The 27,053-nt window shown below is 40.3% G+C and overlaps 1 protein-coding gene across 7 annotated transcripts in view; it reads left to right on the top strand.

Annotated features, from left to right (window-relative positions):
* Positions 1–27,053, top strand: part of DIP2A (DIP2 acetate--CoA ligase A) — a 100,930-nt gene that overhangs the window by 64,009 nt on the left and 9,868 nt on the right. For 6 of the 7 annotated variants that reach the window (XM_085228002.1, XM_085228005.1, XM_085228003.1 and 3 more), the window contains 18 exons: positions 2,626–2,719; positions 3,148–3,267; positions 4,685–4,799; positions 5,119–5,258; positions 11,770–11,906; positions 12,892–12,972; positions 13,084–13,211; positions 14,201–14,315; positions 15,435–15,636; positions 16,159–16,268; positions 16,395–16,475; positions 19,216–19,339; positions 20,144–20,265; positions 20,605–20,716; positions 20,940–21,049; positions 21,525–21,655; positions 24,527–24,695; positions 25,589–25,759. In XM_085228002.1, coding sequence (XP_085084128.1) covers positions 2,626–2,719; positions 3,148–3,267; positions 4,685–4,799; positions 5,119–5,258; positions 11,770–11,906; positions 12,892–12,972; positions 13,084–13,211; positions 14,201–14,315; positions 15,435–15,636; positions 16,159–16,268; positions 16,395–16,475; positions 19,216–19,339; positions 20,144–20,265; positions 20,605–20,716; positions 20,940–21,049; positions 21,525–21,655; positions 24,527–24,695; positions 25,589–25,759 — 2,262 coding nt within the window. The remainder of the gene's footprint in view (positions 1–2,625; positions 2,720–3,147; positions 3,268–4,684; positions 4,800–5,118; positions 5,259–11,769; positions 11,907–12,891; positions 12,973–13,083; positions 13,212–14,200; positions 14,316–15,434; positions 15,637–16,158; positions 16,269–16,394; positions 16,476–19,215; positions 19,340–20,143; positions 20,266–20,604; positions 20,717–20,939; positions 21,050–21,524; positions 21,656–24,526; positions 24,696–25,588; positions 25,760–27,053) is intronic. The other variant, XM_085228004.1, reaches the window with a different exon arrangement.

Below are 27,053 nucleotides of genomic sequence, written 5' to 3'. Positions count from 1 at the left end.
GCCCCCTGATCAAGATGAGGAGGCTGATGAGGCCTTCCGTAAGCAACTGGATGTAGCGTCACGTTCCCAGGCACTGGTGCTTATGGGGAACTTCAATTATCCAGATATTTGCTGGACAACCAACATGGCCAGGCACGCACGGTCCAGACGGTTCTTGCAGTGCGTTGAAGACAACTTTCTGATGCAGGTGGTGGAGGAACCGACGTGGGGAGGGGTGTTACTGGACCTTATTCTCACCAGCAGGGATGGTCTTGTTAAGGAAGTAAAGGTAGGGGGCAGTTTGGGTTGTAGTGATCATGAGATGGTGGAGTTCAAGATCCTGAGTGGAAGAAGCAAAGCAATAAGTAGGATTGCTACCCTGGACTTTAAGAGAGCCAACTTCGATCTCTTCCGGGACCTACTTGGAGCTATCCCGTGGGCTCGGGTGTTAGAAGGTAAGGGGGCCTCTGAGAGCTGGTCAGCATTTAAACAGCTCTTCTTCCAAGCTCAGGATCGGTGCATCCCTGTGAGCAAGAAATCGGGAAAAGATGGCAGGAGATCTGTGTGGATGAGCAAGGAGCTCATGCGCAAGCTCAAAGGAAAGAAGAAGGTCCATGAAATGTGGAAAAAGGGTCTGATCACTTGGGAAGAATATAGGAATGTAGTCAGGGCCTGCAGGGATGCAATGAGGAAGGCTAAAGCCCGTCTGGAATTGAATCTAGCTAAAGTGATAAAGGATAATAAAAAAGGCTTCTTCAAGTACGTTAACAGCAAAAGAAAAACTAGAGAGAATGTGGGCCCCTTACTAAGTGAGGGGGGGGTTCTGGTAATGGGGGATGCTGAGAAGGCAGAGATACTGAATGCCTTCTTTACTTCCGTCTTCAGTGAAAAGGCTCTCCTGCAGGAATCCCACGCCCTGGAGGTTAGTGAGAGGGTCTGGGGAATGGGAGACTTCCCTTTAATCAGGAAAGGGGACGTGCGTGAGCGCCTAGGCAGTACTAAGGTCCACAAGTCCATGGGACCTGATGGGGTGCATCCACGTGTGCTGAGGGAGCTGGTGGAGGTCATTGCCAAACCGCTCTCCGTCATTTTTGAGAGGTCTTGGATAACAGGGGAGGTCCCTGAAGACTGGAGGATAGCCAGTGTCACTCCGGTCTTCAAAAAGGGCAAGAAGGAAGATCCGGGTAATTATAGGCCTGTCAGCCTCACCTCTGTGCCTGGAAAGGTGATGGAACAGCTTGTGCTGGATACCATCTCCAGACAACTGGGAGAAAAGGAGGTTATCAGGAGTAGTCAGCATGGGTTCACCAAGGGGAGGTCGTGCTCGACCAACTTGGTGGCCTTCTATGATGCTGTCACATGCTGGGTGGATGGGGGAAGAGCAGTAGATGTAATCTGCCTTGATTTTAGAAAGGCATTTGATACTGTCTCCCACGACATCCTTATAACAAAGCTGAGGAAGTGTGGGATAGACGAGTGGACAGTGAGGTGGGTTGAGAACTGGCTGACTGGCAGAGCGCAGAGGGTCGTCGTTGGTGGTGCAGAGTCTGGCTGGAGACCTGTAACCAGTGGTGTCCCCCAGGGGTCTGTGCTGGGTCCGGTCTTGTTCAACATCTTCATCAGTGACCTTGATGAGGGGATAGTGGCCACCCTCAGCAAGTTTGCTGATGATACGAAGTTGGGAGGATTGGCTGACACGCCTGAAGGCTGTGCTGCCATTCAGCGAGACCTGGACAGGCTGGAGAGCTGGGCAGTAAGAAACCGGATGAGGTTCAACAAAAGCAAGTGTAGGGTCTTACACCTTGGGAGGAATAATTGCATGCACCAATACAGGCTGAGGGATGAGCTGCTGGAGAGGAGCTCTGCAGAGAGGGACCTGGGCATCCTGGTGGATGACAGGTTGGCCATGAGTAGTGTGCCCTCGTGGCCAAAAAGGCCAATGGCATTCTGGGGTGCATTAAGAAGAGCGTGTCCAGCAGGTCGAGGGAGGTGATCCTCCCCCTCTACTCTGCCCTGGTAAGGCCTCATCTGGAGTACTGTGTCCAGTTCTGGGTTCCCCGGTACAAAAAAGACAGGGATCTCTTGGAAAGAGTCCAGTGGAGGGCCACAAAGATGGTGAAGGGCCTGGAGCATCTCCCCTATGAAGAAAGGCTAAGTGAACTGGGTCTGTTTAGCCTTGAGAAAAGACGACTGAGAGGGGACCTGATCCAGGTTTATAAATATCTGAGGTGTGGCGGCCATAGCGGTGAGGCCAGTCTCTTTTCAGTGGTACGTGGAGACAGGACGAGGGGAAACGGACATAAGCTGCAGCATAGGAAGTTTCGCACGAATGTGCGTAAGAACTTCTTGACGGTGAGGGTGACGGAGCACTGGAACAGGCTGCCCAGGGAGGTTGTGGAGTCTCCTTCTCTGGAGATATTCAAGTCTCGCCTGGACGCCTACCTGTGCGACCTGGTGTAGGGAACCTGCTTTGGCAGGGGGTTGGTCTCGATGGTCTCTAGAGGTCCCTTCCAACCACTACAATTCTGTGATTCTGTGATATGCTGTAGCTCTGATTGTTCTGATTTTTTTTCTTTATTTTTTAAGACATTGTTCCATTCTGCCTCCCAGACACTTCAAACTCTATTTTTGAATATTTTTTCTCAGAGCGTTATGAACAGAATGCATGTCATCAGTATTCCCTATGCATTAATGAAGGTTAATCCACTTTCTTGGATACAGAAAGTCTGCTCATACAAAGGTAACCCTAAAATATTTTTGCATTAACTAATCTGAGAAAAATCTGTTTGTATGTCTACTGTATGGCAGGCCACTGGTGTTTAATCTAGCTGATGTTACACATCAGCTTCAGCAAACAAGTACTGCATTATAGTGGTAAAAGTCCTGATAGAATGATTGATGATTGACTTTGCTGTCTTCTTGTGATAGATCTTTAAAGGCGACTGTATTTATTGTCATGGTACTAGAGTTAATTATATTAAGTGTTTAGATTCTATCATCAAGTCCATCTGGAGACACTGAATGTACACATGTCATTGCAGTAAAATGGTAGTAGATTGTAACTAGTTTTGTAAATTAATGTTTTTGTGTAGAGACATGATTTTACAATTTCTGTCTTTATTCTGCACACGTGCCATAATTATTATTATTTTTATTCATTATTTTCAGCCCGTGTTGCTGTAGTAAAATCACGTGATATGCACTGGTCACTTTTGGCTCAGAGGGATCAGAGAGATGTCAGTCTAAGCTCCTTACGAATGTTAATAGTGGCAGATGGAGCCAATCCATGTGAGTATGGATATATTTTCAGAGCTGTCAATCCAAGGTGAACTGAAACACACATAAGTCATGAAAGTCTGGACCTGTGCTATTTGAGCTCAGTAGTTAATCTTCAACAAGAGAGACAGCAGCAGCTTTTCTTTTTCTAAGGAAACATTTCATTACTTATTATATAAACAATTTTTGACAATGTTGTTTTTTGGAATAGTCGTCTTTTTAAAGTAAATTATAATGCCAGTTTCAAAGTAGATGCCCATGTAGTGCAGTAGATAAAATGTATCAGTTGGAAATGTGTCTGATTTTTGTACATTATGGAGTTCATCTCAATCATGCAAGGACATAAGAATTGAAACAGTCACAGCCTTAACTCAAAGGAATAATACATATTATTAACTAGAGTAATTGGTAGAGCCTTACCTTTTTCTGTAGATGATACAGTAGTGACAGACAACAAATTGAGAAAAAAAGCAGCAAGGAGAGTTTGTTGATTGTTTTTTTTTCATCCTGCAACTGGCAAGGATGTAAGGATATAACTTTGGGGCTTGGCTTTGCTTGTACATTGGAAAATCAATGGTATTTCAATTTTGCTGGAGGTTAGTTACATGATGAAGGGTCAGCACATGCGTTGGCAGAATATGAAAACTTGAACTGGTCTTGCTAGGATGATTATTGTTGTAGGCAGTTTTTCAGAGGTGTTGGTTAGAAGGCATTACACAGTTAATTCTGTAGTAAAATGCATACTATTTGTATGCTGGTGGTGTCATTGCTTTTTCATTGCTGTTTGCACATCTTAGCTGTATATATCTCTGTAAATGACTTTTTCATCAGTGTTGTACTGTTACATGAATTTATATGAAATTACCCTATATCCAGGATATAGTATGATCAGTGAAGTTTGCCTTGTTTTATGTACCATGACTGCAGATCTGTAAAGCACAAAGCTGTAGGACATACAGTATCCCTGTACATTTTGAGCTGCATGCTTATGGCAAGGTAGAATTCGGAACAGAAGTGAGAATCTGTCAGAAGCATTTGATTTTATTTTTAAATGCTGTAGTCTCAATAAGAAATGCTCATGTAAGTACTGTAGAAACTGTCAGGTACAGCTACCCATACTGATAAAATAATCACTGCATCACTGGAGGACTTTCAGTGATGGTAAGTGTTACGGAACACTACCAGAGAAAGAGTATGCAATTGTGAATTTCATTCTGTGAATTAGTTGTTAGCCATTATTTTGTTCTTCAGATCTACATTCTAATAGTAAGGAAGGATGTCCTTTAGTTTGAAAGTATGTAGTTTTTGTGCATGAATGCATTCGTATTTGTACAGGTGAGGTTAGAGTAAGGATAGACACTGGAACTCTGCAGACCAAGCTTTCCTGCACTTGGCAGAATGTTTCCAATGTTGTTACTGTTCTTTTTAGGGTCGATATCTTCATGTGATGCCTTTCTGAATGTATTTCAGTCCAGAGGTTTGAGACCTGAGGTAATCTGCCCCTGTGCTAGTTCCTCAGAGGCACTCACTGTCGCTATTCGCAGGTAATTTTTTTTTTTTTCCTGAGAAGTTGACTGAAAAAAAATTCTTGACTGTTGAAATGTATGTGTTGCTAAGATGACAGTCAGAAAAGACAACTACTCACATAAAGATACTCAAAGACCTAGACAGATAAAGTATGAGGCTTGCAGGTATCTCATGTATACCAGTCTTGAAGTCTTGTTTGTTTAAGATGAGAAATCATTCTTTTGTTTAACCTTAACAGACCTGACAGAATTGCACAGTGCTTTTGATGGACGTAGTGTCATTGGTCTGTTGATTCACAGATCAAATCACAGAGTGATTTGAATTACTGTTTTTCAGACCTCCAGAACTGGGTGGGCCTCCTCCCGGGAAAGCAGTTTTATCTATGAATTGTCTGAGTTACGGTGTGATAAGAGTGGATACAGAAGAGAAGTTGTCTGTTTTAACTGTACAAGATGTTGGTCAGATTATGCCTGGAGGTAGGAAAACTTTTAATATACATTTAAGCATAATCCATGTAACTTTACTATTGTACCTGTGCTGTTGAAGTAAATAAAACTGGCAAATGAGAAGTATCTTTAAGGTAGTGTGACTCAGGTTTTGACATGTTACCTAAAAACTTTAGTATCGAGTGCTGTCTCAACCAAGGACATTCATAAATGTTCACAGGGGAGATTAACTGATGGTAAATTTGAGTCATCATAGATTCTGGACTGTGCACGTGCTTCACGGCTGATTTTTACAGTTGTGGTTTTGTTCATTTGTCAGTGTTAGTGCTATACAGATATGCAGCAACAAATGCAGCAGAAAAAAAAATAGCTCTTAAAGCTTACTAGGAAATGCGATGTTTTATCCAGCAGATGTGTGTGATTGATAGTCTGTGCATTCATACAGAGCCACAAGCCACTCTGAGCTGTGACAGTACATTTTCTTTAGCAGCATCTGCAGCAGATTCCTGAGCCTGTTTTCTGTGCCATGGCAGCATGTGTATGTTGTCCACAATGGTGGCAGCACTCCTCTCAGCCTGCATAGTGTGACTCAGAGCAAAGCCTGGCTGAGATTGCTGGCTTGTTGGCAACAGTTGGCTATTTTTGTAGGCTTTCCTTTTATTGCTGCTTTTTTAATTTTATCATTAGCTCTCCTGCATTCCAAGACCTGTCTTTGTTCTGATGTGGCCTTACCCACCTTAAAGTGTTTTTTTATGGCCTAGGCACCTCGGTCGGTTAGCAGTGATGTTTTTCATCTTTGAAACTGGTACTAAGTATACAACCTGCTGCCAGCTCTCATTCTGAATTGCTAGAGTTTTTGTGAGGAATATGTTTTATGTAGTGCGTGGTATGCAGGAAATTCCCAACAATTTCTTGAAAATTCAGGAAGTGGCAATTTTGGAGTTTCTTCTCAGTAACAGCTTGACACTGAAACTCTGTCTGAAAAATCAGCATACTTAGGTGTCTCTTTGAAATGTATTTACACCAGTGCATGGGGAATAAACATGTTGAGGTAGAGGTGTGCAGCTGCAGAGCTACAATCGTGTTGGGATCACAGAGACATGGTGGGATAGCTCTCCTGGCTGGAGCATTGCAGTGGAAGGATATAGGCTCTTTAAGAAGGGAAAGTGGGGAACACGATGAGGAGGAGTTTCCCTTTATGTGTGAGAACAGTTGGAGTGCATGGAGGTCTTCCTGGGCATAGATGAAGACCTGTCTGAGGGCTTGTAAGTAAGGACGGAAGAGCAGACTAGTATAGATGATAACAATAACAAATACCAGTGGGTGTCTGCTGTAGAACACCCAACCAGGAACAAAAAGTGAATGAGGCCTTCTACCAACAGCTAGAAGCATCCTCACATTTGTGGGCCCTGCTCCTCCTTGGGGACTTCAGACACCCCAGTGTCTGCTGGAGGGACAACACAGCAGGGCATAGGCAGACCAGGTTGTTCTTGAAGTGCAGTAGTATCAGTATTCCTGACCTAACTGATAGAGGATCCACTGAGGAAAGATGCTCTGTCTAGACCTTATAATCGCAGAAGTGGAGATCGTTGAGGATGTGAAGATTGAAGGCTGCCAGGGTCATGAGATAGTCAAATTTTGGATCACGGGAAGAAGGAGCAGGGCAAAAGTAAGATCACAATGCAGGGCTTCAGGAGAGCAGACTTCAGGCTCTTCATGGATTGGCTTGAAAAGAGTCCTATGGGATAACACTGTGGAGAGGAGAGAGGCCCAAGAAAGCTTATTAATATTCTGAGATCTCCTCCTCTAAGCTCTTCTGTTTTAAAATCTCATTTACAGACCATGACTATACAGTAGTAAGAAAAATTGAGTGACTGGCCTGATGTGAGGGGAAGTTGGAGTTAAATGTGTATCCATCTAGTGCCTCAAAGTAATATAACTTGTAGTTGATGGCTACTGCTTTTTTGAAATATATCAGTAAGTGGCAAAACTACTTATAGGTTAAGCCAAAGTTGAGCATCTTAATTCCTTAAGTGTTTTAAAAATCTCACCAACATCCAGCTATTAGTAACTGAGGCAGACTAGCTTTAATTTGGCAAAATGATAAAAATACTGTGTCTGGAAATATTTTTTAGCAGAAATATCTCTGTACTTCTCCAAAGACTCTGTATGCAACAGAGTGCTTTGTAGGTGATAATTCAAGGATTTTGTTCTCTGTGACTCGGGGAAAAAAAAGAAGAAAACTTCAAGAGTAGGAAAAAAGTAAAAATGTGGGCAAAATTTGTGCCAAATGAAAAGAAATTGTTGACTTAAAGATTAATGGCTTATTTTCAAACGAGTCTGCATGTACATTCTAATATTGGATATATTTGTGACTTGCCTTGTAAGATTTACACTTTTTCCTATGTAATAGTCATGGAGGATGGATATACTCTGATCCTTCTTGCTAGGTGTTTGGCATACAGGAGAGAACATACCACCATTTCTTTTCCTGTCAGCTGCCTTCTTGAATTACTCGGCTGACTGATGACTCTTGGTCTTTCCCTGTTCTTTTCACTTTCTTTAGATTGCAGTACTTTTAACAAAGACCAAATCTGTGTCACGTGCCATCCCTGAAGGTAGTGCTCCCTCTTCTGACCCCTGTCAAACACTTTGGTAAGGTCTTGAAAACTGGTGCATGCCCTGGTCATTCAAGTATCTTACAACATAGGAGCTCACATTCTTGAATTTCATTTGGTCAACTGAAGGTTGGAATAGATGATCTCTGTGATCCCTTCCAACCTGGGCTTTCTCTATGATTTTTAAGGAAGGAGACAAGAAGACCCTAGAAGGTCCCAGGTGGACTTCATTCAGGAACCAGCTGTTTAAAAGGTAATGGATATAAAGAATCCACTTCTGTCTCCTTTTCTTCAGACCTTGCTACTTGTTCTGAAACACTGAAGGTCCATCTACTTTCAGGATCTCAATCAGCAAATAGGATGGAGCTCTTAGCACCAGCATAATGCCTTATGTCACTCTTGTTTAACCCATAGACCATTCTTGATGCCATGTTGCTTTGGCTGTTCACTTTCATTATCAACTATGAATGCCAATTGCAAGAACCACCACAGAAGCAAGCATCCACAAAGAATGTTCCCATGAATTCGTAAAATAGAACCTGGTATGCATTTCGGTGAAAGCTTCTCTAGTTCCTGTGAGTGATTATGTTTTCTCTCACCGGTTGATAAGCTGGGGCTGTTTTGCATGTTTTTCTGTCTGGGAGCCAACCTTGATAAGAAACAATGTTTGGTTCATAAAGTCCTTTAATTCTTTTCTTTTTCTTTTTTTTCTTTTTTTCAAATTGGACTGGTATGGATGGTAGTCCAGAACTCCTACTTCCCCCTCGGATGGAATGTAATTGTCATGTCACCTATCATCCTGGAAGATTGTTATACCTTATGCTAGGATATGGATGCTTGAGGGGACTTAACCAGATTCAGTTTTGCCTCTCTGCTGCTTCCTGACTCTCCATTCTTCTCATTCTGACTTTGACAATAGAATAACCCTCTCTAATCCAGAAGATCTATATTCCTATATCTCCTAATTACATAAAATCTGATTCACAGAAAAAAGTGCTGCAGTGCTTACTTTCTTACACTCAAGTAGAAGAGTGTAGGTTTGAGCCAGATCTTTAGCTTCTGCAAGACAAATGGGGTGCATTCTTCATCTTCAGTTTGTGGACGTCTCTGTCTCTGAAAGCATGTTTCCAGATGCTGGCGGACGCCTCTACACTGCAGAGGAAGTTAGTTCCTTTATCTCATTGCCTGATTTGTGAGAGGATTTGTTAGAAGACAACTCTGTGATGCTTTTAATTATATCCTGAGGTTGAGAAGTACCCTAATCTATCTTAGTTCTCAGATTTTATTGCAGCAGTCAGTTCTGTGTTCTGTTTGGCTTCAATCTGCCACATTAGATGCACTAGATGGTCTCCTACTGCAGAACCACTTTTGAAATTCTGCAGCAATGGGTATGCTTGTGACAAGATGTTTTCTTCTAATTTAAATGTTGTGCTCCAGGTGCTTGTGTGACCACCTTTACAGTGTAGATTCTTTCCATCCTAGTCTATGAATGCTCTTGCTTTATGCCTAATACCCTTCATAGAAGAATGGAGAATTAGATCACTCTATTGAGCTGCTGTTTTCTTTGAGGGTTTGGTTTTTCTGGACTCCCTGCAAGTGTCTTCTGCAATGGTGGTAGAGGTGTTTCTCCTGAGCCTTTCTGCTTCTAGAAAAGCTGCAGTGCTAGGAGGGCCTTCTTTTTATTCTCATGGACCCAGGCCTTCCAAGAAGACTTGCTCCCTACAAGAAGATCTTGGAATTCCACCATTGGCACACAGTAGCAATTGCAGAAGGATCTGCTATGAAACCATGAAAGTGAAATGAGAGCACACTCTTACAAGCATCAGGCAACTTTGGTAGCTACAGATTTCTGTGCTAGCCATCTGCTGTTGCACACCTGTTGTTCTTCTCACATTCATGTGGTGCTGTCCTTGAAATATTCAAAGCTGAATCTAGTCTTTGGTAGGGCATTGGTGCGGACATTTGTTTGCACTATAGGATTCTCATCCTCTGCCAGAAATCTTGTGGCAGGGCTGACTACTAAAAGTCATCATCTGTAAGAATGTACATGTGGACTCATTTGAAGAAAGAAAAGTTTCCTACCCAGTAATCATTATTCTTCATGATGTGTAGTCCACATGTACATTCCTGTCCCATCTGCCTTTCCCTTCTCTCTAATTCTTTTTCAGATGCGATGCTGTTGAGAGCCTGAAATGGTGGTAGATGCATTCTCTTGTATATCACACATGAAGCAGGAAAAGAAGGAGAAACAAGATTACAGGCTCCACAGATACTGCAAAAGGAAAACCTTGCAGTAACACATGGCAGGACAGAACTATGCCTGCTGTTAGAATGTATGTGTAGACTACCTATGTCATGCATTGGTTACTGGTGAGTATTTCTTTTGACTTGATGAGGGTGATAGGATTGTCCTTGGGCTTCGTGAATGGAGCACCATTGCAAAACTGCAGGATAATCCACTGTTTTTTCCATGTTTGTGAACGAGTTGAGGGTTTGCAGCATTGCCTACAAGCTGTCACTGTCTCCAGCTAATTATACTTCCATATGCATTGATATTTAAGCATTGCATACAGAGTTCTAAGATTGTCAAATTGTTTCCTGTGGTAAGAAAGTATCTGTTTAAATTTGTCTTTTCTAATGTTTCTCCTCCTAAATTGGGTTTTTCTACTTGAGTAAATCATGAACTGCTAGCTGTGTACTTTAATTCTAGCCTTCTAGTTCACATCAGTTTTCAGCAACTAAAACTGTTGGTTCTATTTTGGACTTGGACTTGTGCTAGACAGGGAGTATGGTCTCCTTATTTGGCCAAAAAAGGTTAGCATGTCAGTGTCCCAAACTGTTAATAAATCTTTGTTGTTCTGATAGGTAATCTAGAAGTTGATTTACTTGTAGGGTGATTTATTGTCTTTCCTACTCAGACATAAGTTGTTGCCAACGGAACACAAGCAGAGTTCTTGGTCAATACCTGCAGCAAAACTGGCTGTATCATGTATAGGTTTCAGATGAAATGTGCCACATCCCATTTATGATTTCTCTTTGTAGTAGTTGAACTGTAGAAAAGTGAGAGCTATCTGTGTTATCAATTAAGACTGGCTAAATTGGAATACAGTAGTATGCTCTTTCATAATGGCTGTTGTTGACTAAAATAATTCAAGCGGTCTTGATAGAAATGAACAAACTAAATGAATTTCAGAAAATTAACTTAAGACTTGATCAAAGGCTCTGTTTGTTTCATATTGACTCAAATAGCCTTTTTGATTTATTTTTAATCTGGTAAATGCTAAGCTAAACTTCCTTTTTCCAATATGCCTTCTCCCTTTCCTTTTGCCTTTCCCTTTGGGGATTGGAAAAGATGACTCCAGAGTCTGTAAGCAAGCAGTCTGCTTAGCCAGAGAAGCCTCTGAAGACTGCTTCAGGAGGCAAATATAACCAATGGCCAGAGCAAAGATCAATGTAGTATTTGATTTGATTTTCTAGTCAATTTCTAGTGTGTTTATCACATAACTTCAGGGGTGATACTATGAATACCAGAATGTGCAATAATAACACAAAAGAAATGGTATGTCTGTAATTAGTATCTTTTCATCTTCATCTTAAAATTCATGTTGGCTTTCATTTGATCAAGCCATTCAGCCTTCATGCTGGAAACCAATTGCTACTGTTCTGTTGCAGCTTAAATATAGGCTGTGAAGCACTATAGTAAAACAAACAAAATGTTTGCAAATTTGTACCTTTCATACCTTTCAGAGCACATTGATCTGGCTGTCAGAAAGATAGAGCTCTCTTTCATACTGTGTTTATTGCTGTAACTGATAGATAATTGGTACTAAAATCTTTGCCTGTCTAACAGTAGCCACATAACTTCTGTATCAGTTGCTGAAACGTAGGAATGCTATGATTCCGTTTTCTTCTTTTCCCCTTAGCTAAGGTTTGTGTTGTGAAGGTGGATGGGACTCCATACCTGTGTAAAGCTGATGAAGTTGGAGAAATATGTGTGAATTCAGGCACAACTGGAATGGCTTACTTTGGCCTCCTCGGAATCACCAAAAATGTGTTTGAGGTTTGTCTTTTTCCTGTGCAGTGTTGTACCCCCAGTATTTCTTCTTGCAAACAAACTTTTGTTTCTGATACTTTAAAATTTTATTTTTTATTACTTACTGTCTTTCATTCTTCATGTCAGAACGTGTCAGCTGTCTCTATATTCTGCAGTCCCATATTCTGTCAGTGTTGGCTTTTCATTTCATCTTAGTCTTATGTAAAGTTACCTGTAGACATTTAGTGGCACACAGTTGGGATACAGAGTTAGAAATTAGCTTAATATTTCTGATCTTCATACAATTAATATGCAGTTATAAATTAGTTGAAGAAGCTTCTCTTGTGTATTGCAAATGGTATGTCATTCTTTAAAGTGAACTCTGGTGTTTGCTGTCATGTTTAGAATGGTAAGAGTCTGGATATGTGAAATTTTGTTCCTAGCTATATGAAAGAAGAGATAAGAAGGATATAAGTCATAATCCTTATAGTTTGTCAAATGAAAGCAAAAGCATTCTTTCTGCCTGGATTCTTCCTCACAATGCTATCCCAATTTCAAGTTTCCCTTTTCTAGCAAGAAAGGAAAGGAAGTTCCTTAGGAGTTATGCTCGCCAGTAGTATTGCAGTGGGCAGCAATTTGGAGACTTGCCTAAAGTGTGGAATTTAAGCGAGGTGAGAGAAATGCTGGCCTTAATCTTCATTTTCAAGAAAGCTCTTTCTGTTTGTTTGCCCAGTGTTAGCAAGCTACACACCTTAACTGTCAGCACTGTCTTTAATTAGTGAGAATGCCAGTGAGAATCCTGATGTAATGGAGGTGTGAGGGGAAAAAGAGGCAAGGAAGTTCTGGTTTAGATGAACTGTCATATAATTCATTATTCAAAAAGCTGTTCATATTTCACATGGTAGTAAATGTTGTCATGAGGTAGTTTTTCTGCTGAGCATAGAGCTGAAGTGAAACAGAGGCAGGAAGTATTTTAACTGAGTGTCTGAATATTTATTCTGTGTTTTTTCAGGCCGTTCCAGTGACAGCCACTGGTGTGCCTGTTTCAGATCAGCCCTTTACAAGAACAGGACTTCTTGGCTTCATGGGTCCTGTGAGTGTGAATGAGCAATCTTGGCCTCGTGTTGTCCTGACACCCCACTCTGAGTGATGGAGGAGTCAGGAGGTTATTTCTCCTCTCTTTCCGATTTTGTCTTCTTTTCAGGACTGTCTGGTGTTTGTGGTAGGAAAATTGGATGGCCTAATAACAGTTAGTGGTCGCAGGCATAATGCAGATGATGTGGTAGCCACAGCATTGGCAGTAGAACCAATGAAATTTGTCTACCGGGGAAGGTGAGTATATTAGAAACTTCACAAGCACTGATTGAACAGTGTTACTTTTGTTCGCCCTCAAACAGAGATGAAGCAGTATGGTCTATATGGGAGTCCTGCTTGTTAATTTTTACTCGTGTACTGTGCAGAAAAGGTGACACGAGGTTGTAGTATGCCAAGTAAGGACTTGACCGTCCTGCTAATTTTAAGTGTCTGTTTAAAACTTCTTTTAAAACTTCTCTTGAGAAAGTCAAATTAATCTTGACAGAGAATATAAAATACATCTCCTCTTTGTCCCCCTGAGCACTCTCATGCAGAGTGGCTAGGTAAGACCTTTGCAGCATGTTCAAAAGAACAAAGTAGAAATGTTGAGACAGCTCAGAGACTTCCAAAGAGTGTGCATGCTGTATCACTAGCCTGTCTGCTCTTCCTTATGTTCAGGTGTTTTTCCTCTGCAGAAGTGGTGGTGATGTAGAACTGTTACTGACTGTTACAAAGTCAAGCTTTCTTTGTTTTCACATTGCTAGTTTAATTCACTTCATAATCATAAAAATAATGGCAGTACCTAGTTAAGACGTGATTAATATTCTTTCCAAGAAGCTGCAGGCCTAGAACTAATTCACAAAGGGGACTAAGTATTTTCAGTGCATATACTGTTTATTTAGCACAGTTGTTGTCAGTCAGGAGAAATAAAGTATGTAGAAGCAAAAAGTTTAGTGTGCATGATGAAGTTAAATAGGCAAGATTTGCACAGACCCACCATGTATGGAATCTGCCTGGGTTAAACATATTGGTAACTGCAGATTCTCTTAACCCTCCAGCATAAATATATGGCAGAAATGAACCTGCATTTGTTCTGAATTTGTGATTTTGTGGTGATGTGGCATGAATAATGCTTGTATGTCTTGAAGCACTGCTACTGAAGATTACAGTCGTTTCCATGTTATAATAAACCATGCTATGTTCATCATATGTTGCATCTCATCATTCTCCTGTCCTTTGCATTACAGGATAGCAGTTTTTTCTGTGACGGTTTTGCATGATGATCGAATAGTGCTTGTGGCAGAGCAGCGCCCTGATGCATCAGAGGAGGACAGTTTTCAGTGGATGAGCAGGGTTCTACAGGTAGTCAGATCTGTCCTTTCTCTCTTTCCAGGTGAATAAGGCTAATGTATGAGATGAGAATCTTAAAGCATCTGTTTTCCTTAAGAAAAATCTTTCAGTGTAACAAGAGTTAATGATAAGCTGACTGCTGAGTGTATTTCAGAGCTGACAGTTAACAAAAAATTTGTAAAAAGACTTCCTTTCAGAATGTTTTTGAACTTAATGTTACTACAGTGATAGTTCTGTGTGTTTTAATTCTGCATATATCTACCAGTTTCACACTGACTAGGAGAGTTAAGTCTAAAAGTGTTTAAGGGTATTTAGTGTTGAGTATCAAAACAGATGCTAAAATCTAAGTCATTAACATCTTTATTCTAGATCACCAATGGTAAGCATTGAATACTTTTTGCATTACTTGCTGTATTGTGCTTCTCTGGTGGGGCAGAAGGGAGGAGAATTCTCATAGTTGCATTTAAGGATTTGGGAATGAATTGAGCAGTGATAGGGAAGTAAAAAGTGAGAGAGTGCAGGTATGGAAGAAGACTGTTGAGGGAACAAATGATGGGATAGCCAGAGAGAAAAACTTAAGGGAAGAGACCTCATAAGTGTAAGACTTTGTAATTATGGTTTCTGTCTGGTTTCAGTTTTGTAATTTTTTTAAGGGAATACCTGGTAATAAGCTGCTTTTCTCACGAGAATATATTATTCCTGCTTTTAGAAGTGTCTTAGCTAAAATACAGAATCAAGTTTTAGGCAGCAAGCTGTTTTCCTTCCTGTTTTTGTAGTATTATGTTCTACTGTGCTTCTGTGATTGTGCCATACATGCTAAATTTGCTGTGATATTTTGGCTTTTTAAAATCTCTGCACTTTTTGCCCACTTTTAAGAGACTTTCCTAATCCCTGATGTGCAGGTGGCATCTCCTTGATAGAGTGCACAAGCCAAAGTCCTGGGTCTGCTCCTGCTCCCATTGAAGTCATGGCACAACTTCTATGAGTTCAGTGAGTGCAGAATTGGACCCTTTATTTGCAAATTGTGGTGCAAGTAAAAATTTTAATGTTATTAAGTGACTTGAATTCAAATTCTTGCTTAGCTACATCCCAGCTGATAATGTGCAATGTATTTTCTTCTTCTCTATCAAGGCAATTGATAGCATTCACCAAGTGGGCGTCTACTGTCTTGCCTTGGTGCCAGCCAACACTTTGCCAAAAGCACCACTTGGAGGAATTCATATTTCAGAAACCAAGCAGCGCTTTTTAGAGGGTGCACTGCACCCCTGTAATGTCTTAATGTGCCCACATACTTGTGTTTCTAACCTGCCAAAGCCTCGACAGAAACAACCAGGTGAGTAAACCAGAACGTGTTCTGCATGTCTCCTTCTAACAGCATGTGTAGAGGATGCCCCAGTGGCAGTGTGGCAGCTCAGGGCCTTGCGTGTTGGATGGCTGTAAGATGCCTAAGTTAGCAGAACTAGTGGTTTTGTCAGATCACCCTGTGCTCAGTGAGAACATTATGGTCTGCCTTTAATCCCATGTAAATGCAGGGACAGCCAGCACATACCAATTTCATGCTTCCATAGCTATACTGTAAATTGTCCCTGTGCTGGCCAGCTTGCAATGACAGTTGTCAGCCATGCTGCAGCTCTTGCAGGAAAACTGAACTGCAGATAGACCACAGCTTACTGAAAGAGTATTAGGCTGGTTTAGTGTGCTACATTATCTTCCTCTCTCTTTTTCTGTAGAATATTATCTTTCTTTTTTGCTTTTCATCTTTTCCATCTATATTCCACATGGATTTTGAAGTAATCTACAGAATGAATTATTGATAACTGTATTTTTCTTTTTTTGCACTTTTTTTTAAATGCAGATGTTGGTCCTGCTTCAATGATAGTAGGAAACCTTGTTGCTGGAAAGAGAATTGCACAAGCCTCAGGGAGAGATGTTACTCAGCTGGAGGATAACGATCAGGCAAGAAAGGTAACACAAGCATCCTAGCAATATTAAACATTTGAATTGGTTTCTTCCAAGCAAGTAAAGAATAGGCATGGTATTCTGCTGAAACTAAGCACGGGGCATTTTTAACAAATTTACCATCTTTTTCAGTTCCTGTACTTAGCAGATGTTCTTCAGTGGCGAGCTCAGACAACTCCAGATCATCCCCTCTTCCTGTTGTTAAATTCCAAGGTGAGATGTGACCTGCATCTTATTTTGAGATCAAGGTCAGCAAACTGTTGTTTGGATTCTAAGAGAATAGCATCTAGAATTCTTTTTCCTAGAATGCTTTAAGTTATTTTGATGTGAGATGTCGTGATTTTGAAGTGAACATAAATCATTGCTACTTTGCAAGCAGCATTAATTCTTCTACATCTGGAATTGTAGTCTGTATCTGGAATTCTATCATACATTCTGCACTTCTAGCTTAAAGAACATTGCAGCAGTTGCTTTTCCCAATGAAAAACAATTTCTGTCATATTAATGGAAGTCACAATCTTTCTTTGACCCCGAGAATAAGAGTGAGAAAAGATTTGAGTTGGAGAATTTTTTAATGAGAAGGTATGGAACCTAGACAAAGAACCATGGCTTCACCAAAAGCAGGTCCTGCCGAACCAACCTTGTGGCTTTTTATGATGGCATAACTTTGTCAGTGAACAAGGGAAGAGCAACTGATGTCATCTGTCTGCCCTTTAGTAAAGCTTTTAACACATTCTCTCCTAACATCCTTCTCTCCAAATTGCAAAGATACAGATTTGATGGACAAGAGAGTGATGGTCAGTGACTTAATATCTGGATGGAGATCAGTGAGAAGTGGTGTCCCTCTGGTCAGTGCTGGACCAGTGCTCTTTAATATCTTCATCAGTGACACTGACAGTGGGATTGAGTGCACCTCAGCAAGTTTGTGGATGACACCAAGCTGTGGAGTGAGACCAACACGTCCGAGGGACAGATTGTCATCCTGAGGGACCTAGACAGGCTCAAGCAGTGAGCTCAGGAAAACTTAATGAGGTTCAACAGTGCCAAATGCAATGTCTTGCACTTGGGTCATGGCATCCCCCACTGTCAGTTCAAGCTGGGAGTTGAAAGCCTGCTGTAAAAGACTTGGGAGTACTGGTGGATGGCAGCTGAACATGAGCCGGCACTGTGCTCTCACAGCCTAGAAAGCCAACCACATCCCAGGCTGCATCAAAAGCAGTGCAGCCAGCAGGACAGGGGAGGGAATCTGCCCCTCTGTGCTGTGAGACCTCACCTGGAGCACTGCATCCAGACGAGGAGTCCTCAGTACAGGAGAGGCATGTACCTATTGGAGCATCTGCAGAGGAGGGTCACCAAAATGCTCCAAGGGATGGAACACCTTCCTACGAGGACTCGCTGTGAGAATTGGGGCTGTTCAGCTTGGAGAAAAGGAGGAGGAGCAGCCTTTCAAAGGGGGCTATAAGAAGTGGACAGACTCTTTAGCAGGGTCTGTTGTTATAGGACAAGAGGAAATGGTTTCACACTGAAAGAGGGGAGACTTAGACTGGATAGAAGGAAGAAGTTTTTTACGGTAAGGGTGGCGAGGCACTGGAGCAGGTTGCTGGGAGGTAAGATGCCCTGTCCCTGTAGAAGTTCAAAGTCAGACTGACCAGGCTCTGAGAAATCAGATGGAGCTGTAAATGTCTCTGTTCATTGCAGGAGGACTGGACTAGGTGACCTTTTAGGGTCCCTTTCAACTCAAGTCTTGCTCTTTGACAAGTTTCCTTAGTAAAACTGAGCAGGGTGCCAATACCATCCTGCATCAGACTAGGCTTTGGATTTGACAGCTTAGACTGAGGCATCTTGTCTTGGACTTGAAACTTAATACTTATGTAACAGATATTTGCTGTGATGATCCTTGTCCGTGTGGTGGGAACCTTGATTCAATCTCTGTTTCCTTCTGGTGTTTTTGTCTACCACTTTTTCTTGAGTCAAAGTTTCCTCTCAGAAGCAGATGTATACACTACCTTACAGCTTTGAGGGCAAGGCGCCATTTCCTAGACTGGGTGACAAAAGGATCTTTTCTGTCTTCATGCAAAAAGCTGGATTAAGCCGTTAGTAAACACCATGACATTTTGGGAATACCTCAGAAGAAGAAATTAATTGCTTTTCATTTAAGGTTTTTGGCAAGTGCGTACCTGCCTTCCTCTATTTCTAGAAGCTCTGTGGTTAACCAAGTTTTTGTGCTTGTTATTTATTATTTTGTTGTGAGTTTAGAGAAATGATTGAGGTTGGTGGTCTAGTTAAGTTACATCAGAACAGAAGTCTCTGGGCTCTGCTGTTTGCACAGTGTCTGAATGCTTAATGGAGACGTTGCTTTGGACCAACACCTCTGAAACTGATAATGTGGGCTCCTTTCTTCAGCCTCTTTTCCACACGAAAGAACAATAATATTTACAGTCATTACCAATCTGCCGAAAAGGTAATAGGAGATGTGGAAACAAAATAAGAAGTCGTTGAATGAGGAGAAAGCACCATAATCAGCGTAGCAACAACAGGTTGAAAAATGTTTGAATTTCTCTAATCCATCCTCACACACCCTGAAAAAGCTCATGCAGTTCTTCACTTCTGCTCAAACTTTATTACTGTTTTTTTCTTCCTTGGACTTCAAATTTTAAACATTTGCAAGGTGCAATTTATGCGATATCAAATAAATTTAAAAATTGCTTTGCTGTCTGATGTCAAAATACTACATGTAAAGTTCTCTGAAATGATAAAAGTTCACGTGACCAGCAGAATGGTTTGCAAAACACCAGGCATATTTTGACAGTCTTTAGATTCATTTGATGTGTTGTTAAAATAGCTGCAGTGAGAAGAAAATACAGTATCTGTAGCGTGTACTTTATTCAGTGTTGAAAATGTTCCCTGCAAAGTTTTCTGGAGAGTTTCCTGATGTTGCCTCTGTTCTGTGCAGGGCACTGTAGCTAGCACTGCATCGTGCATGCAGTTGCACAAGAGAGCAGAGAGAGTGGCAGTTGCACTAATTGAGAAGGGACGACTGAATGCTGGTGACCATGTAGCCCTGGTTTATCCTCCAGGTAAGGCAATACAAAGCAGCAAAAATCACAAGAAAAGCAACAGCTCTTGCCAAGGCAGAGCCTTCCAACATCCATTTAATATTATGGCATATGGCAGTGACTTAGTATTTCAAGGAAGAGACTTCCTCTTCTGCTAATAAGCTGCTTCTCCAAATGGCAGGCTGAATTTACCAAACATTTCATCTAACTACTCTGGATGTCTGGACAGTTATGCAGTATTAGTTTGGTCAAGGTATAAAATTCGGGATTTTCAATCTCAGAGAATGGAATAAAAATATAAATGGAAAGTTAGATAAGTGGCATCAGTGTTGATCTTTCTCATGAACATTTGTTCTTTTCCAAAGGACTGTCTCCAGACAAGAAGTTTGGACCTCAGACTTGCATTATTAGTGTGTATTTACAAACATTCTTCAGGAAAAAGTAATATGCTGTGAATGTAGAATGACTGCATATTTTGTAGCTATCATGTGAAAAAATGCTTTTTAAAAGAATCTGAGTCATCTGCAATAACAGTACCTTTTTACAGTACCTTATTCTTTTTTTAGTGTTTTGTTTATGCTACCTGTCCATGAAAATAAATTTCTATAAATTCAAAGTTTGTATATTTTAAATACTTCCTGCTAACTCTCAAATGCAAATTATTTTAATCATACAGAATTGGGCAGGGCCAAAAACAGCCTATTAACACACCTTTGTGACAAGTACTTACATCTTAATAAAATTTCTCAGAGCATATTTTGATTTTGATGAATTTGGCCTTTTGTTCTGATGAAATTGCATTCGTTTCACAAATATTTTCTACAGGAGTAGACTTGATAGCAACTTTCTATGGCTGCTTGTATGCTGGCTGTATACCTATCACTGTTCGCCCACCTCATCCACAGAATCTTGCTACCACTCTGCCCACTGTCAAAATGATCGTAGAGGTATGTATAAGGCACTTCTGTTTTAATACTTCTGGTGGCTGTAGGTCAATTGGTGCAGGTAGTGACATTGCTAGGTAAGTTATTTTGCCATTGACAATGTAAAACAAGCTAGGAAAGAAAAATCAGTGTGCTGTGATTGGGACAATAAGTACTTTCGTTTTTTAACTAATTGAAAATATTGTTTTCGTTGTTGTAACTTACATTGCTTTGCTTTTACTGTTTTTCTTCATGTATTCAGCTTACCAGTTGTCTTCTTTGGATGGATATGAAACCATTGAGCATTAATTCGCTGAGTTTATAAATATTTTTAGTGTTTTTATTTGGTTGGTTGGTTTACAGGTCAGTAAGTCTGCATGTATACTCACCACACAAGTGATAATGAAACTGTTGAAATCCAAGGAAGCTGCAGCAGCTGTAGATATTAAGACATGGCCCACTATTTTGGATACAGGTACAGAATGTTTGCCCACTAGCTAACAGGAAATGTAAGTAGGTTGGAGACTTTTTTCTTCTGTTATACCATAGCTGTCTGATTGAATGGATCTCTTTTGCATTGCATTGATGTAGCTGTTAATGCTATAAATGCTATAATGATATGAAGATAACACTTTTGCCCCGTGGTCTCTTTCCAAAATGATAATATGGTACCTTCTCTTTTCATGTATTTTAAATAGATGATATGCCTAAAAAGAAGCTGGCTAATATTTTCAGACCTACATCTCCAGATATGTTGGCATATTTGGACTTCAGTGTGTCAACCACTGGTATATTAGCAGGAGTAAAGGTAAAGTACCTGAAAGGAGATAGCTATTTTAGTTTCCTTATATATTGGCACATTTTGCATTTATTTTTCCTGCCAGAAAATAAATATGAAAATATGAGCGAACCATTTTAGTGGTCAGAAGACTTTTGCGTGGCATCAACATTTCTTGATGCGTTTTGGAAACATTCAGTCTTATCTGGTTGTATGTGAGGAGTCATTAAGGAGACTAAAGGGAGGGTGTTTGCTCTGAAGTTCACAAATGTTTTCATTTGTGGTTTGTCACAGAGATGGTAGATGTTATTTGATGACATTCGGCTTCATGGCAGATGTCACCAATAACCTGAAAATTTGTATTTGTAGGTTTTTCCTATTGGAAAGACGCATTAAAAAATACCTTCCTGTTGCCACATCTCTACAGCAAACAGTTCTGTCAGTTATTAAACATGATGCTTTTTTATAAGAAAGTCCTATAAGAGAGTCTGGTTTCCTCTTACAGATGTCACATGCAGCTACAAGTGCCTTATGTCGCTCTATTAAGCTACAGTGTGAGCTGTACCCTTCACGTCAGATTGCCATCTGCCTTGACCCCTACTGCGGTTTGGGGTTTGCACTGTGGTGCTTGTGCAGGTATGTTATTTGAATCATAGGTTTTCACACTTGTCCTCGGCTTTCTATTCATTTCTGTAGAAGCCAAGCTAGTTACAGTGGGTGAGACTGACAGAGTAAGCTCAGTTAACTTTTTGTAGGTATTTCATAACAACACACGTTTTTTGATCATTTAAGTAAGTCAATTACTTTTAAGTAACTTCAGTTGTGCAAGTATAATTAATCAAATACAAAATTCAAGGGGAAAACAAAGGACTTCATTGTCTATTTCGCTTTGATTAAGTAAATACTTTTAAATTCTCTGAGAATGAGCTGTATCTTTTTACAAGAAAACTAAGGCATTGATTGCAAAATTGGCATTATGCATTAATAAATACTGCTGAAGGAAGCAATTCGTATTTCTTAAAATGAATGAGAACTGACTTGACTTAGTCAGATAACTGCTCTAATGCAGTAAATCTTACACAGAAGCAAAGTTCTTTTTTTTTCTGGTCTGTTAAAACATCCCATATGCTTTAAGCGATCTAAAGGTTTAGGCATTAAAAATCATTTAGCTGCCTCACTGAAAATGCAGAAACCGTTTATGAAGGGTTATTTCATGAACAGAAGGTTACACTTACTGTAGTTAGCCTGCTCCTTCCCTCTCTAATGCCCCAAAGTGGGAAGGAAGTGGACTGAAGGAAAACAAAAAATTACCTGTGGTAGCATTTGATAATTTATGCTGTCAATAAAATGAGGCAGGGTGGTAGGAGAAGAAACCTCAGAGATGGGAGAAATAACATCTCTATATGGATTTATACAAATATTTTTTAAAATGGAAGTTTGTGAGTGAGATGCTCTGTATACAAGAGTTAATTTAATGCTTTTTTAATGCAAGTTGTTGCTTTGTTTTTAGCACCAATTTTGTGAGACTGTCCTGTTATGGAATGGTTTTATCTACTTTAAAATGTTTAAATTAAAAAGAAAACAGTATAAAATAAAATTAAAAAAACCAAACCCAAACCATTATATCTCCCACTGCAAACATACATTGACTCTCCTTGGGAGAAATGATGATTGTGTCAAGCTGCTTGTTAAAAACAATTAGAGGTACTATTATTTTTAAACATAAACCATATTATTTATATAGAGAGGGGCATTTCTAGTATAAAGTATATTTATACTAGAGAGCAGCATTTCTGATTTTCTTAATAGTAACTAATCTAAAAAACATTTCTTAATTTGAGACTGTATGGTCATACGTTTACTGTCTTGAAATGCCTAAATAATATTTAAGAAAAAAAATATTAAAAGGTGATGTGATTCTGAATGTGACTTTCTGTCCACACACACTAACTGATACCAAGTTAAATATTTCACACAGACACTTCAAAATTGACACACCTGTAGTAGAGGCTGGAAAATTCCAGTAAAAACTTGAGTGATGCAGTATATGTGTTGACGATGCATTTAACTCAAAGAAAAACTGTAACTGTAATAATGTCTCAAAAATGCTACCTTTTTAGTGGCAGTAGTTATATGAACATTTTCTGGCTTTGCTTCTTAGCATATCACTCACGAACTAAGATACCTTAGATTTCACTTGGCAGAAAAGTGCAAGATTTCTAGAAGGAAATGGAACGTGTGTAATTGGGAAGCAAGGTGAATGGGAAAGTGAATTGCCTCAATGCTTCAGAGGTGATCTACCATATTTTAAAACAATTGGTGGAGCAGTTGCACTTTTCTTATGATTAAATTCGATTCTTTTTTATGCCTGCTTTGCTTTAGTTGGGAAACCCTGAAAGACTTCTTAATCCTTTCTAACTTGCAGTTTTTCTGACAGGAGGAGGTTTGTTTGTGCTGTTTTCACACAATCCCTATGTGAAACCGTCTAAGAAAAGTAACTTCAGCATTCTGGATTTTACTCTTACACTCAGTTTGAATATTACTGATGAAAGTGACAAATCCCCAGCTATGGTCTGCCAGGAAGGAGACTAATTTTAAAGACAGGAGATATTAGATACTTCCAGTTGCAGGTTACTTCCAGGTTTCCTTTTATCTATTAGCTCCCTGCAGAAATATCTTTCCTAGCAAATCTCTCAATCCACAGGCAGATTGAGAAGGTGCTTTTGCTGGAGGGCAGCACAAGTGGCACTGCTTCCAGCCAAGCAGTCTGTGCTGGCCAGTGGGCATTGTGGACAGGATGTGGGATGAGTGAGGAGAGGCAGGGAGTGTGTTCCCCCCATGACGAGGTGGGGCCATGGCTGCTCCCTCAACTCTGAGCCCACAGGGAAGTGTGCTGGGTAATGCTGAGTCCCATCTCATGGCCCTGCTCAACAATGTCTGGCATGCAAGCTGCAGCACCCCAGTGCTGCTTTTCTCCCTCACAAATTGGTAGAATCACAGAATGGCTTGAGTTGCAAGGGATCTTAAGGATCATCTAGTTCCAACTATTATACAAGTAGCAGTGTAAGGATGGTGACAGTATGCCAGCAACAAGCCTGGGGGACAGCACTGCAGCAATGGTCTGCAAGGGAAGCAGCCATGGGAGGAAGCTCTGCACAGAACATAAAGGTTTGTGGCATGGTATGTGTGTTCTTCCTCTCTCTCTTAAGTACAGTTTACATATACAGAAAAGTTGCCTGTATGTCAAGGCACTGCCTGTAGTTCAGTGCAACCTGGCAAGAGAGAAACCCTAACCTTCAAATTCATGACTTAACTTTAACCCATTGTTCATAGCCAACTGATCAGTTGGAAATACAGTGAGATGCTTTCTGTGGAGATTAGTTGAAATTGAAATAGATACCAAGCTCTCAGTTTTAATGCAATTCTTTGCTTCTCTTGGCTTTACGTGGTATTTCACTATTTATGGTAGCTTGAAGTTCTCATGTGCCTTTTTCTCTCTCTTCCTAGTGTATATTCGGGCCATCAGTCCATTCTTGTCCCTCCTCTGGAACTGGAGAGCAACGTGTCTCTGTGGCTGTCTGCTGTAAGCCAGTACAAAGTGCGTGTCACTTTCTGTTCTTACTCAGTGATGGAGATGTGCACCAAAGGGCTTGGGACACAGACTGATATGCTCCGAGTAAGTGAGTTCAACTGTTCAACATGCTGACATACAAATGCATGTATCTTAGGAAGCCCGAAAAAAAAACAACAACAAAAAAAGAGAAAATATAAACCCTTGCCCTCTGCCCACCCCCCACTCCACTCCCACATCTGGCAGGTCTCACCAGTTTTGAAGTCTCTTCACATCAAAAGTATTAAATTTAAAAATTATGCAATCTTCCTATAAGCTATAATTACATGCTTATACACCCATTTGTGTTTGAGGGAATATCTTAACTGAGGTTTAATTTATTTGAGAAAGCACTTCTGTCTCTTCTGTAGGAGAGTTCCCATGGCCTTCATAACTAAGGTGCTCAGTGCTTCCGCTGAGAATGTTTGGCAGCTTGTTACATGCAAGAAGGTGATTATATTGTGCTTATTCTTAGTATAGACAAACAAAAAAAAAGTTGTCCCTTTGTCCTCCTGGATCTCACTGGGAGATCTCATGGCCCACAGCCAGCTGTTACAAGTTCATGTTCATGTTGATGAGCACTTGTAATGTCTCAAGTGCTTTACCTGTATCTGGACTGTGCAGCGCTTGAAGCAGGTAGGTCTCTTGTGATCTTCTCATGGTTTCCTATCCAGCCCTAAGACAAAACACTATTTTGTGTTTTCTCAGCTCAAAAAGATGAGTGGCTGTGCTGCAACTATGTGACAGGAGTGGTTTGCATTTTGTCCATCTAATTCTGCCTCCAAATTGCTTGGCACAGTTTTAGAAGATTGTTTTGGGTGGATGAAACCAAACTGAATGCAGTCCACATCTATATTGTTTAACAAGTTCATGTCAGTATGCTGGTACTTTAAAGTCAGTTCCACATATTTCTAGAAGTGTTGATTTCAGATTTAAAATGTATTGTTTTCTGCATTCAGATGAAAGGAGTTAATCTATCCTGTGTGCGAACATGTATGGTGGTTGCAGAGGAGAGACCAAGGATTGCATTAACACAGTCTTTCTCCAAGTTATTCAAAGACCTGGGTCTCTCGGCTCGTGCAGTGAGCACTACGTTTGGATGCAGGGTCAATGTAGCAATTTGCTTACAGGTGAGATTAAACTGCTTATTCCTTACACTTGTACATGATATCTCTGGAAACTTTATGGGAAGTCACGTTCAGCTGTGCATATTCTTTTCCTAATGAATTGTATGAGCTACAACTCCATTGCTTGCTTCTTCACCAAGAAGCTAAATAAGCCTTGAAGTTGAGGATTATGCTTATTTCTCCTCTCTGTACTAATTGACCAATTGATTTGCCTTTCTGTATGGTGGATCAGCTTTGCAAAATTTCTTCCCTCCCTGCTGTGCAGGATCAGTACTAAAAACACACAACTTCTTGTTTATAAATGTAGTAAATATTTAGAGGAACACAATTTCTGCTTTCATGTGATGCACATTTTGGCTGTTAAAAAGTAGCCAAAAGTTTATGTGTACTTAGAATTAAATGAAGATAAAGTTCCCCATGTAAGAACTCTTATCTTACAGACCAAGGAAAGGCTGACAGATTTTTGTTTTGCTTTGGCTTTTAACTCTGATATATCTCAAGTGAGCATTATCCACATGCATATGTGTGTCTCACCTCATGAGAGAGTTGGACTTTTTCCAGTTAAAGGTATAAAATTGGAAGCTCCAAGATGGAGAATAGAGATCTATATTACACGTCCCTATTTCACAGACTGGAGACAATGGCATGCAGCGTTCCAGATTCGTCTTTGATAGCTTAGAGTTCAGCTGATATTCAGGTGTCATTCATAACTGTTCACTTGGTTGTCATGCATACTGCAGGAGGTAGAATCTTCAGCACCCTCTAAATAACGAATTGTAAAGAAATGTGTCCAGAGGAATTTTATGAATTAGTAGAAAAATTGGAAGATCCAGGAGCAGCTCTCAGAATCTAGAAGACAGTCCTTTAAAAAAAAAAAACAAAACAAAAAAACCCTGCCGGCAGATTATATCAAGAACAGCATCTGGTAATCACAAGCAGAGAAGTGTGATTCTTCAGTCTCTTTTTATGGTAGAACACTCTGCTTCATGCTAGTTGTTGATTTGTTTTTTTTTTAAGCTTTTCCTTCAGAAGAGTATTCCAGGAAATTTACGAGGAGTGTAGGGCTGCCGGGCATTTCAGCTTTCTCCTTATTACTTTTACTTAGTTATTACTTTTTTATCTTTGTCTTTCATTCTTGGATGTTTTCTTAGTTTCTTTTCCCTCTTTCTCTCATTATTCTAAAGTGATAACTGTACCAGATATTTTTCTATTGGTGAATTTGAATGAATAGATTGATAGCCAAAGTCATTGGGTATTGCAAATAAATAGGTAACATCTTCCAACTTTACTGGACTGG

The sequence above is a fragment of the Meleagris gallopavo genome, chromosome 7 (genome assembly GCF_905368555.1).
Source record: "Meleagris gallopavo chromosome 7, MGAL_WU_HG_1.1, whole genome shotgun sequence".
NCBI classification, from domain to species: Eukaryota; Metazoa; Chordata; class Aves; order Galliformes; family Phasianidae; genus Meleagris; species Meleagris gallopavo.
Note: the sequence above shows the minus strand (reverse complement) of the source record. Positions and strands in the feature narration are given on the sequence as shown.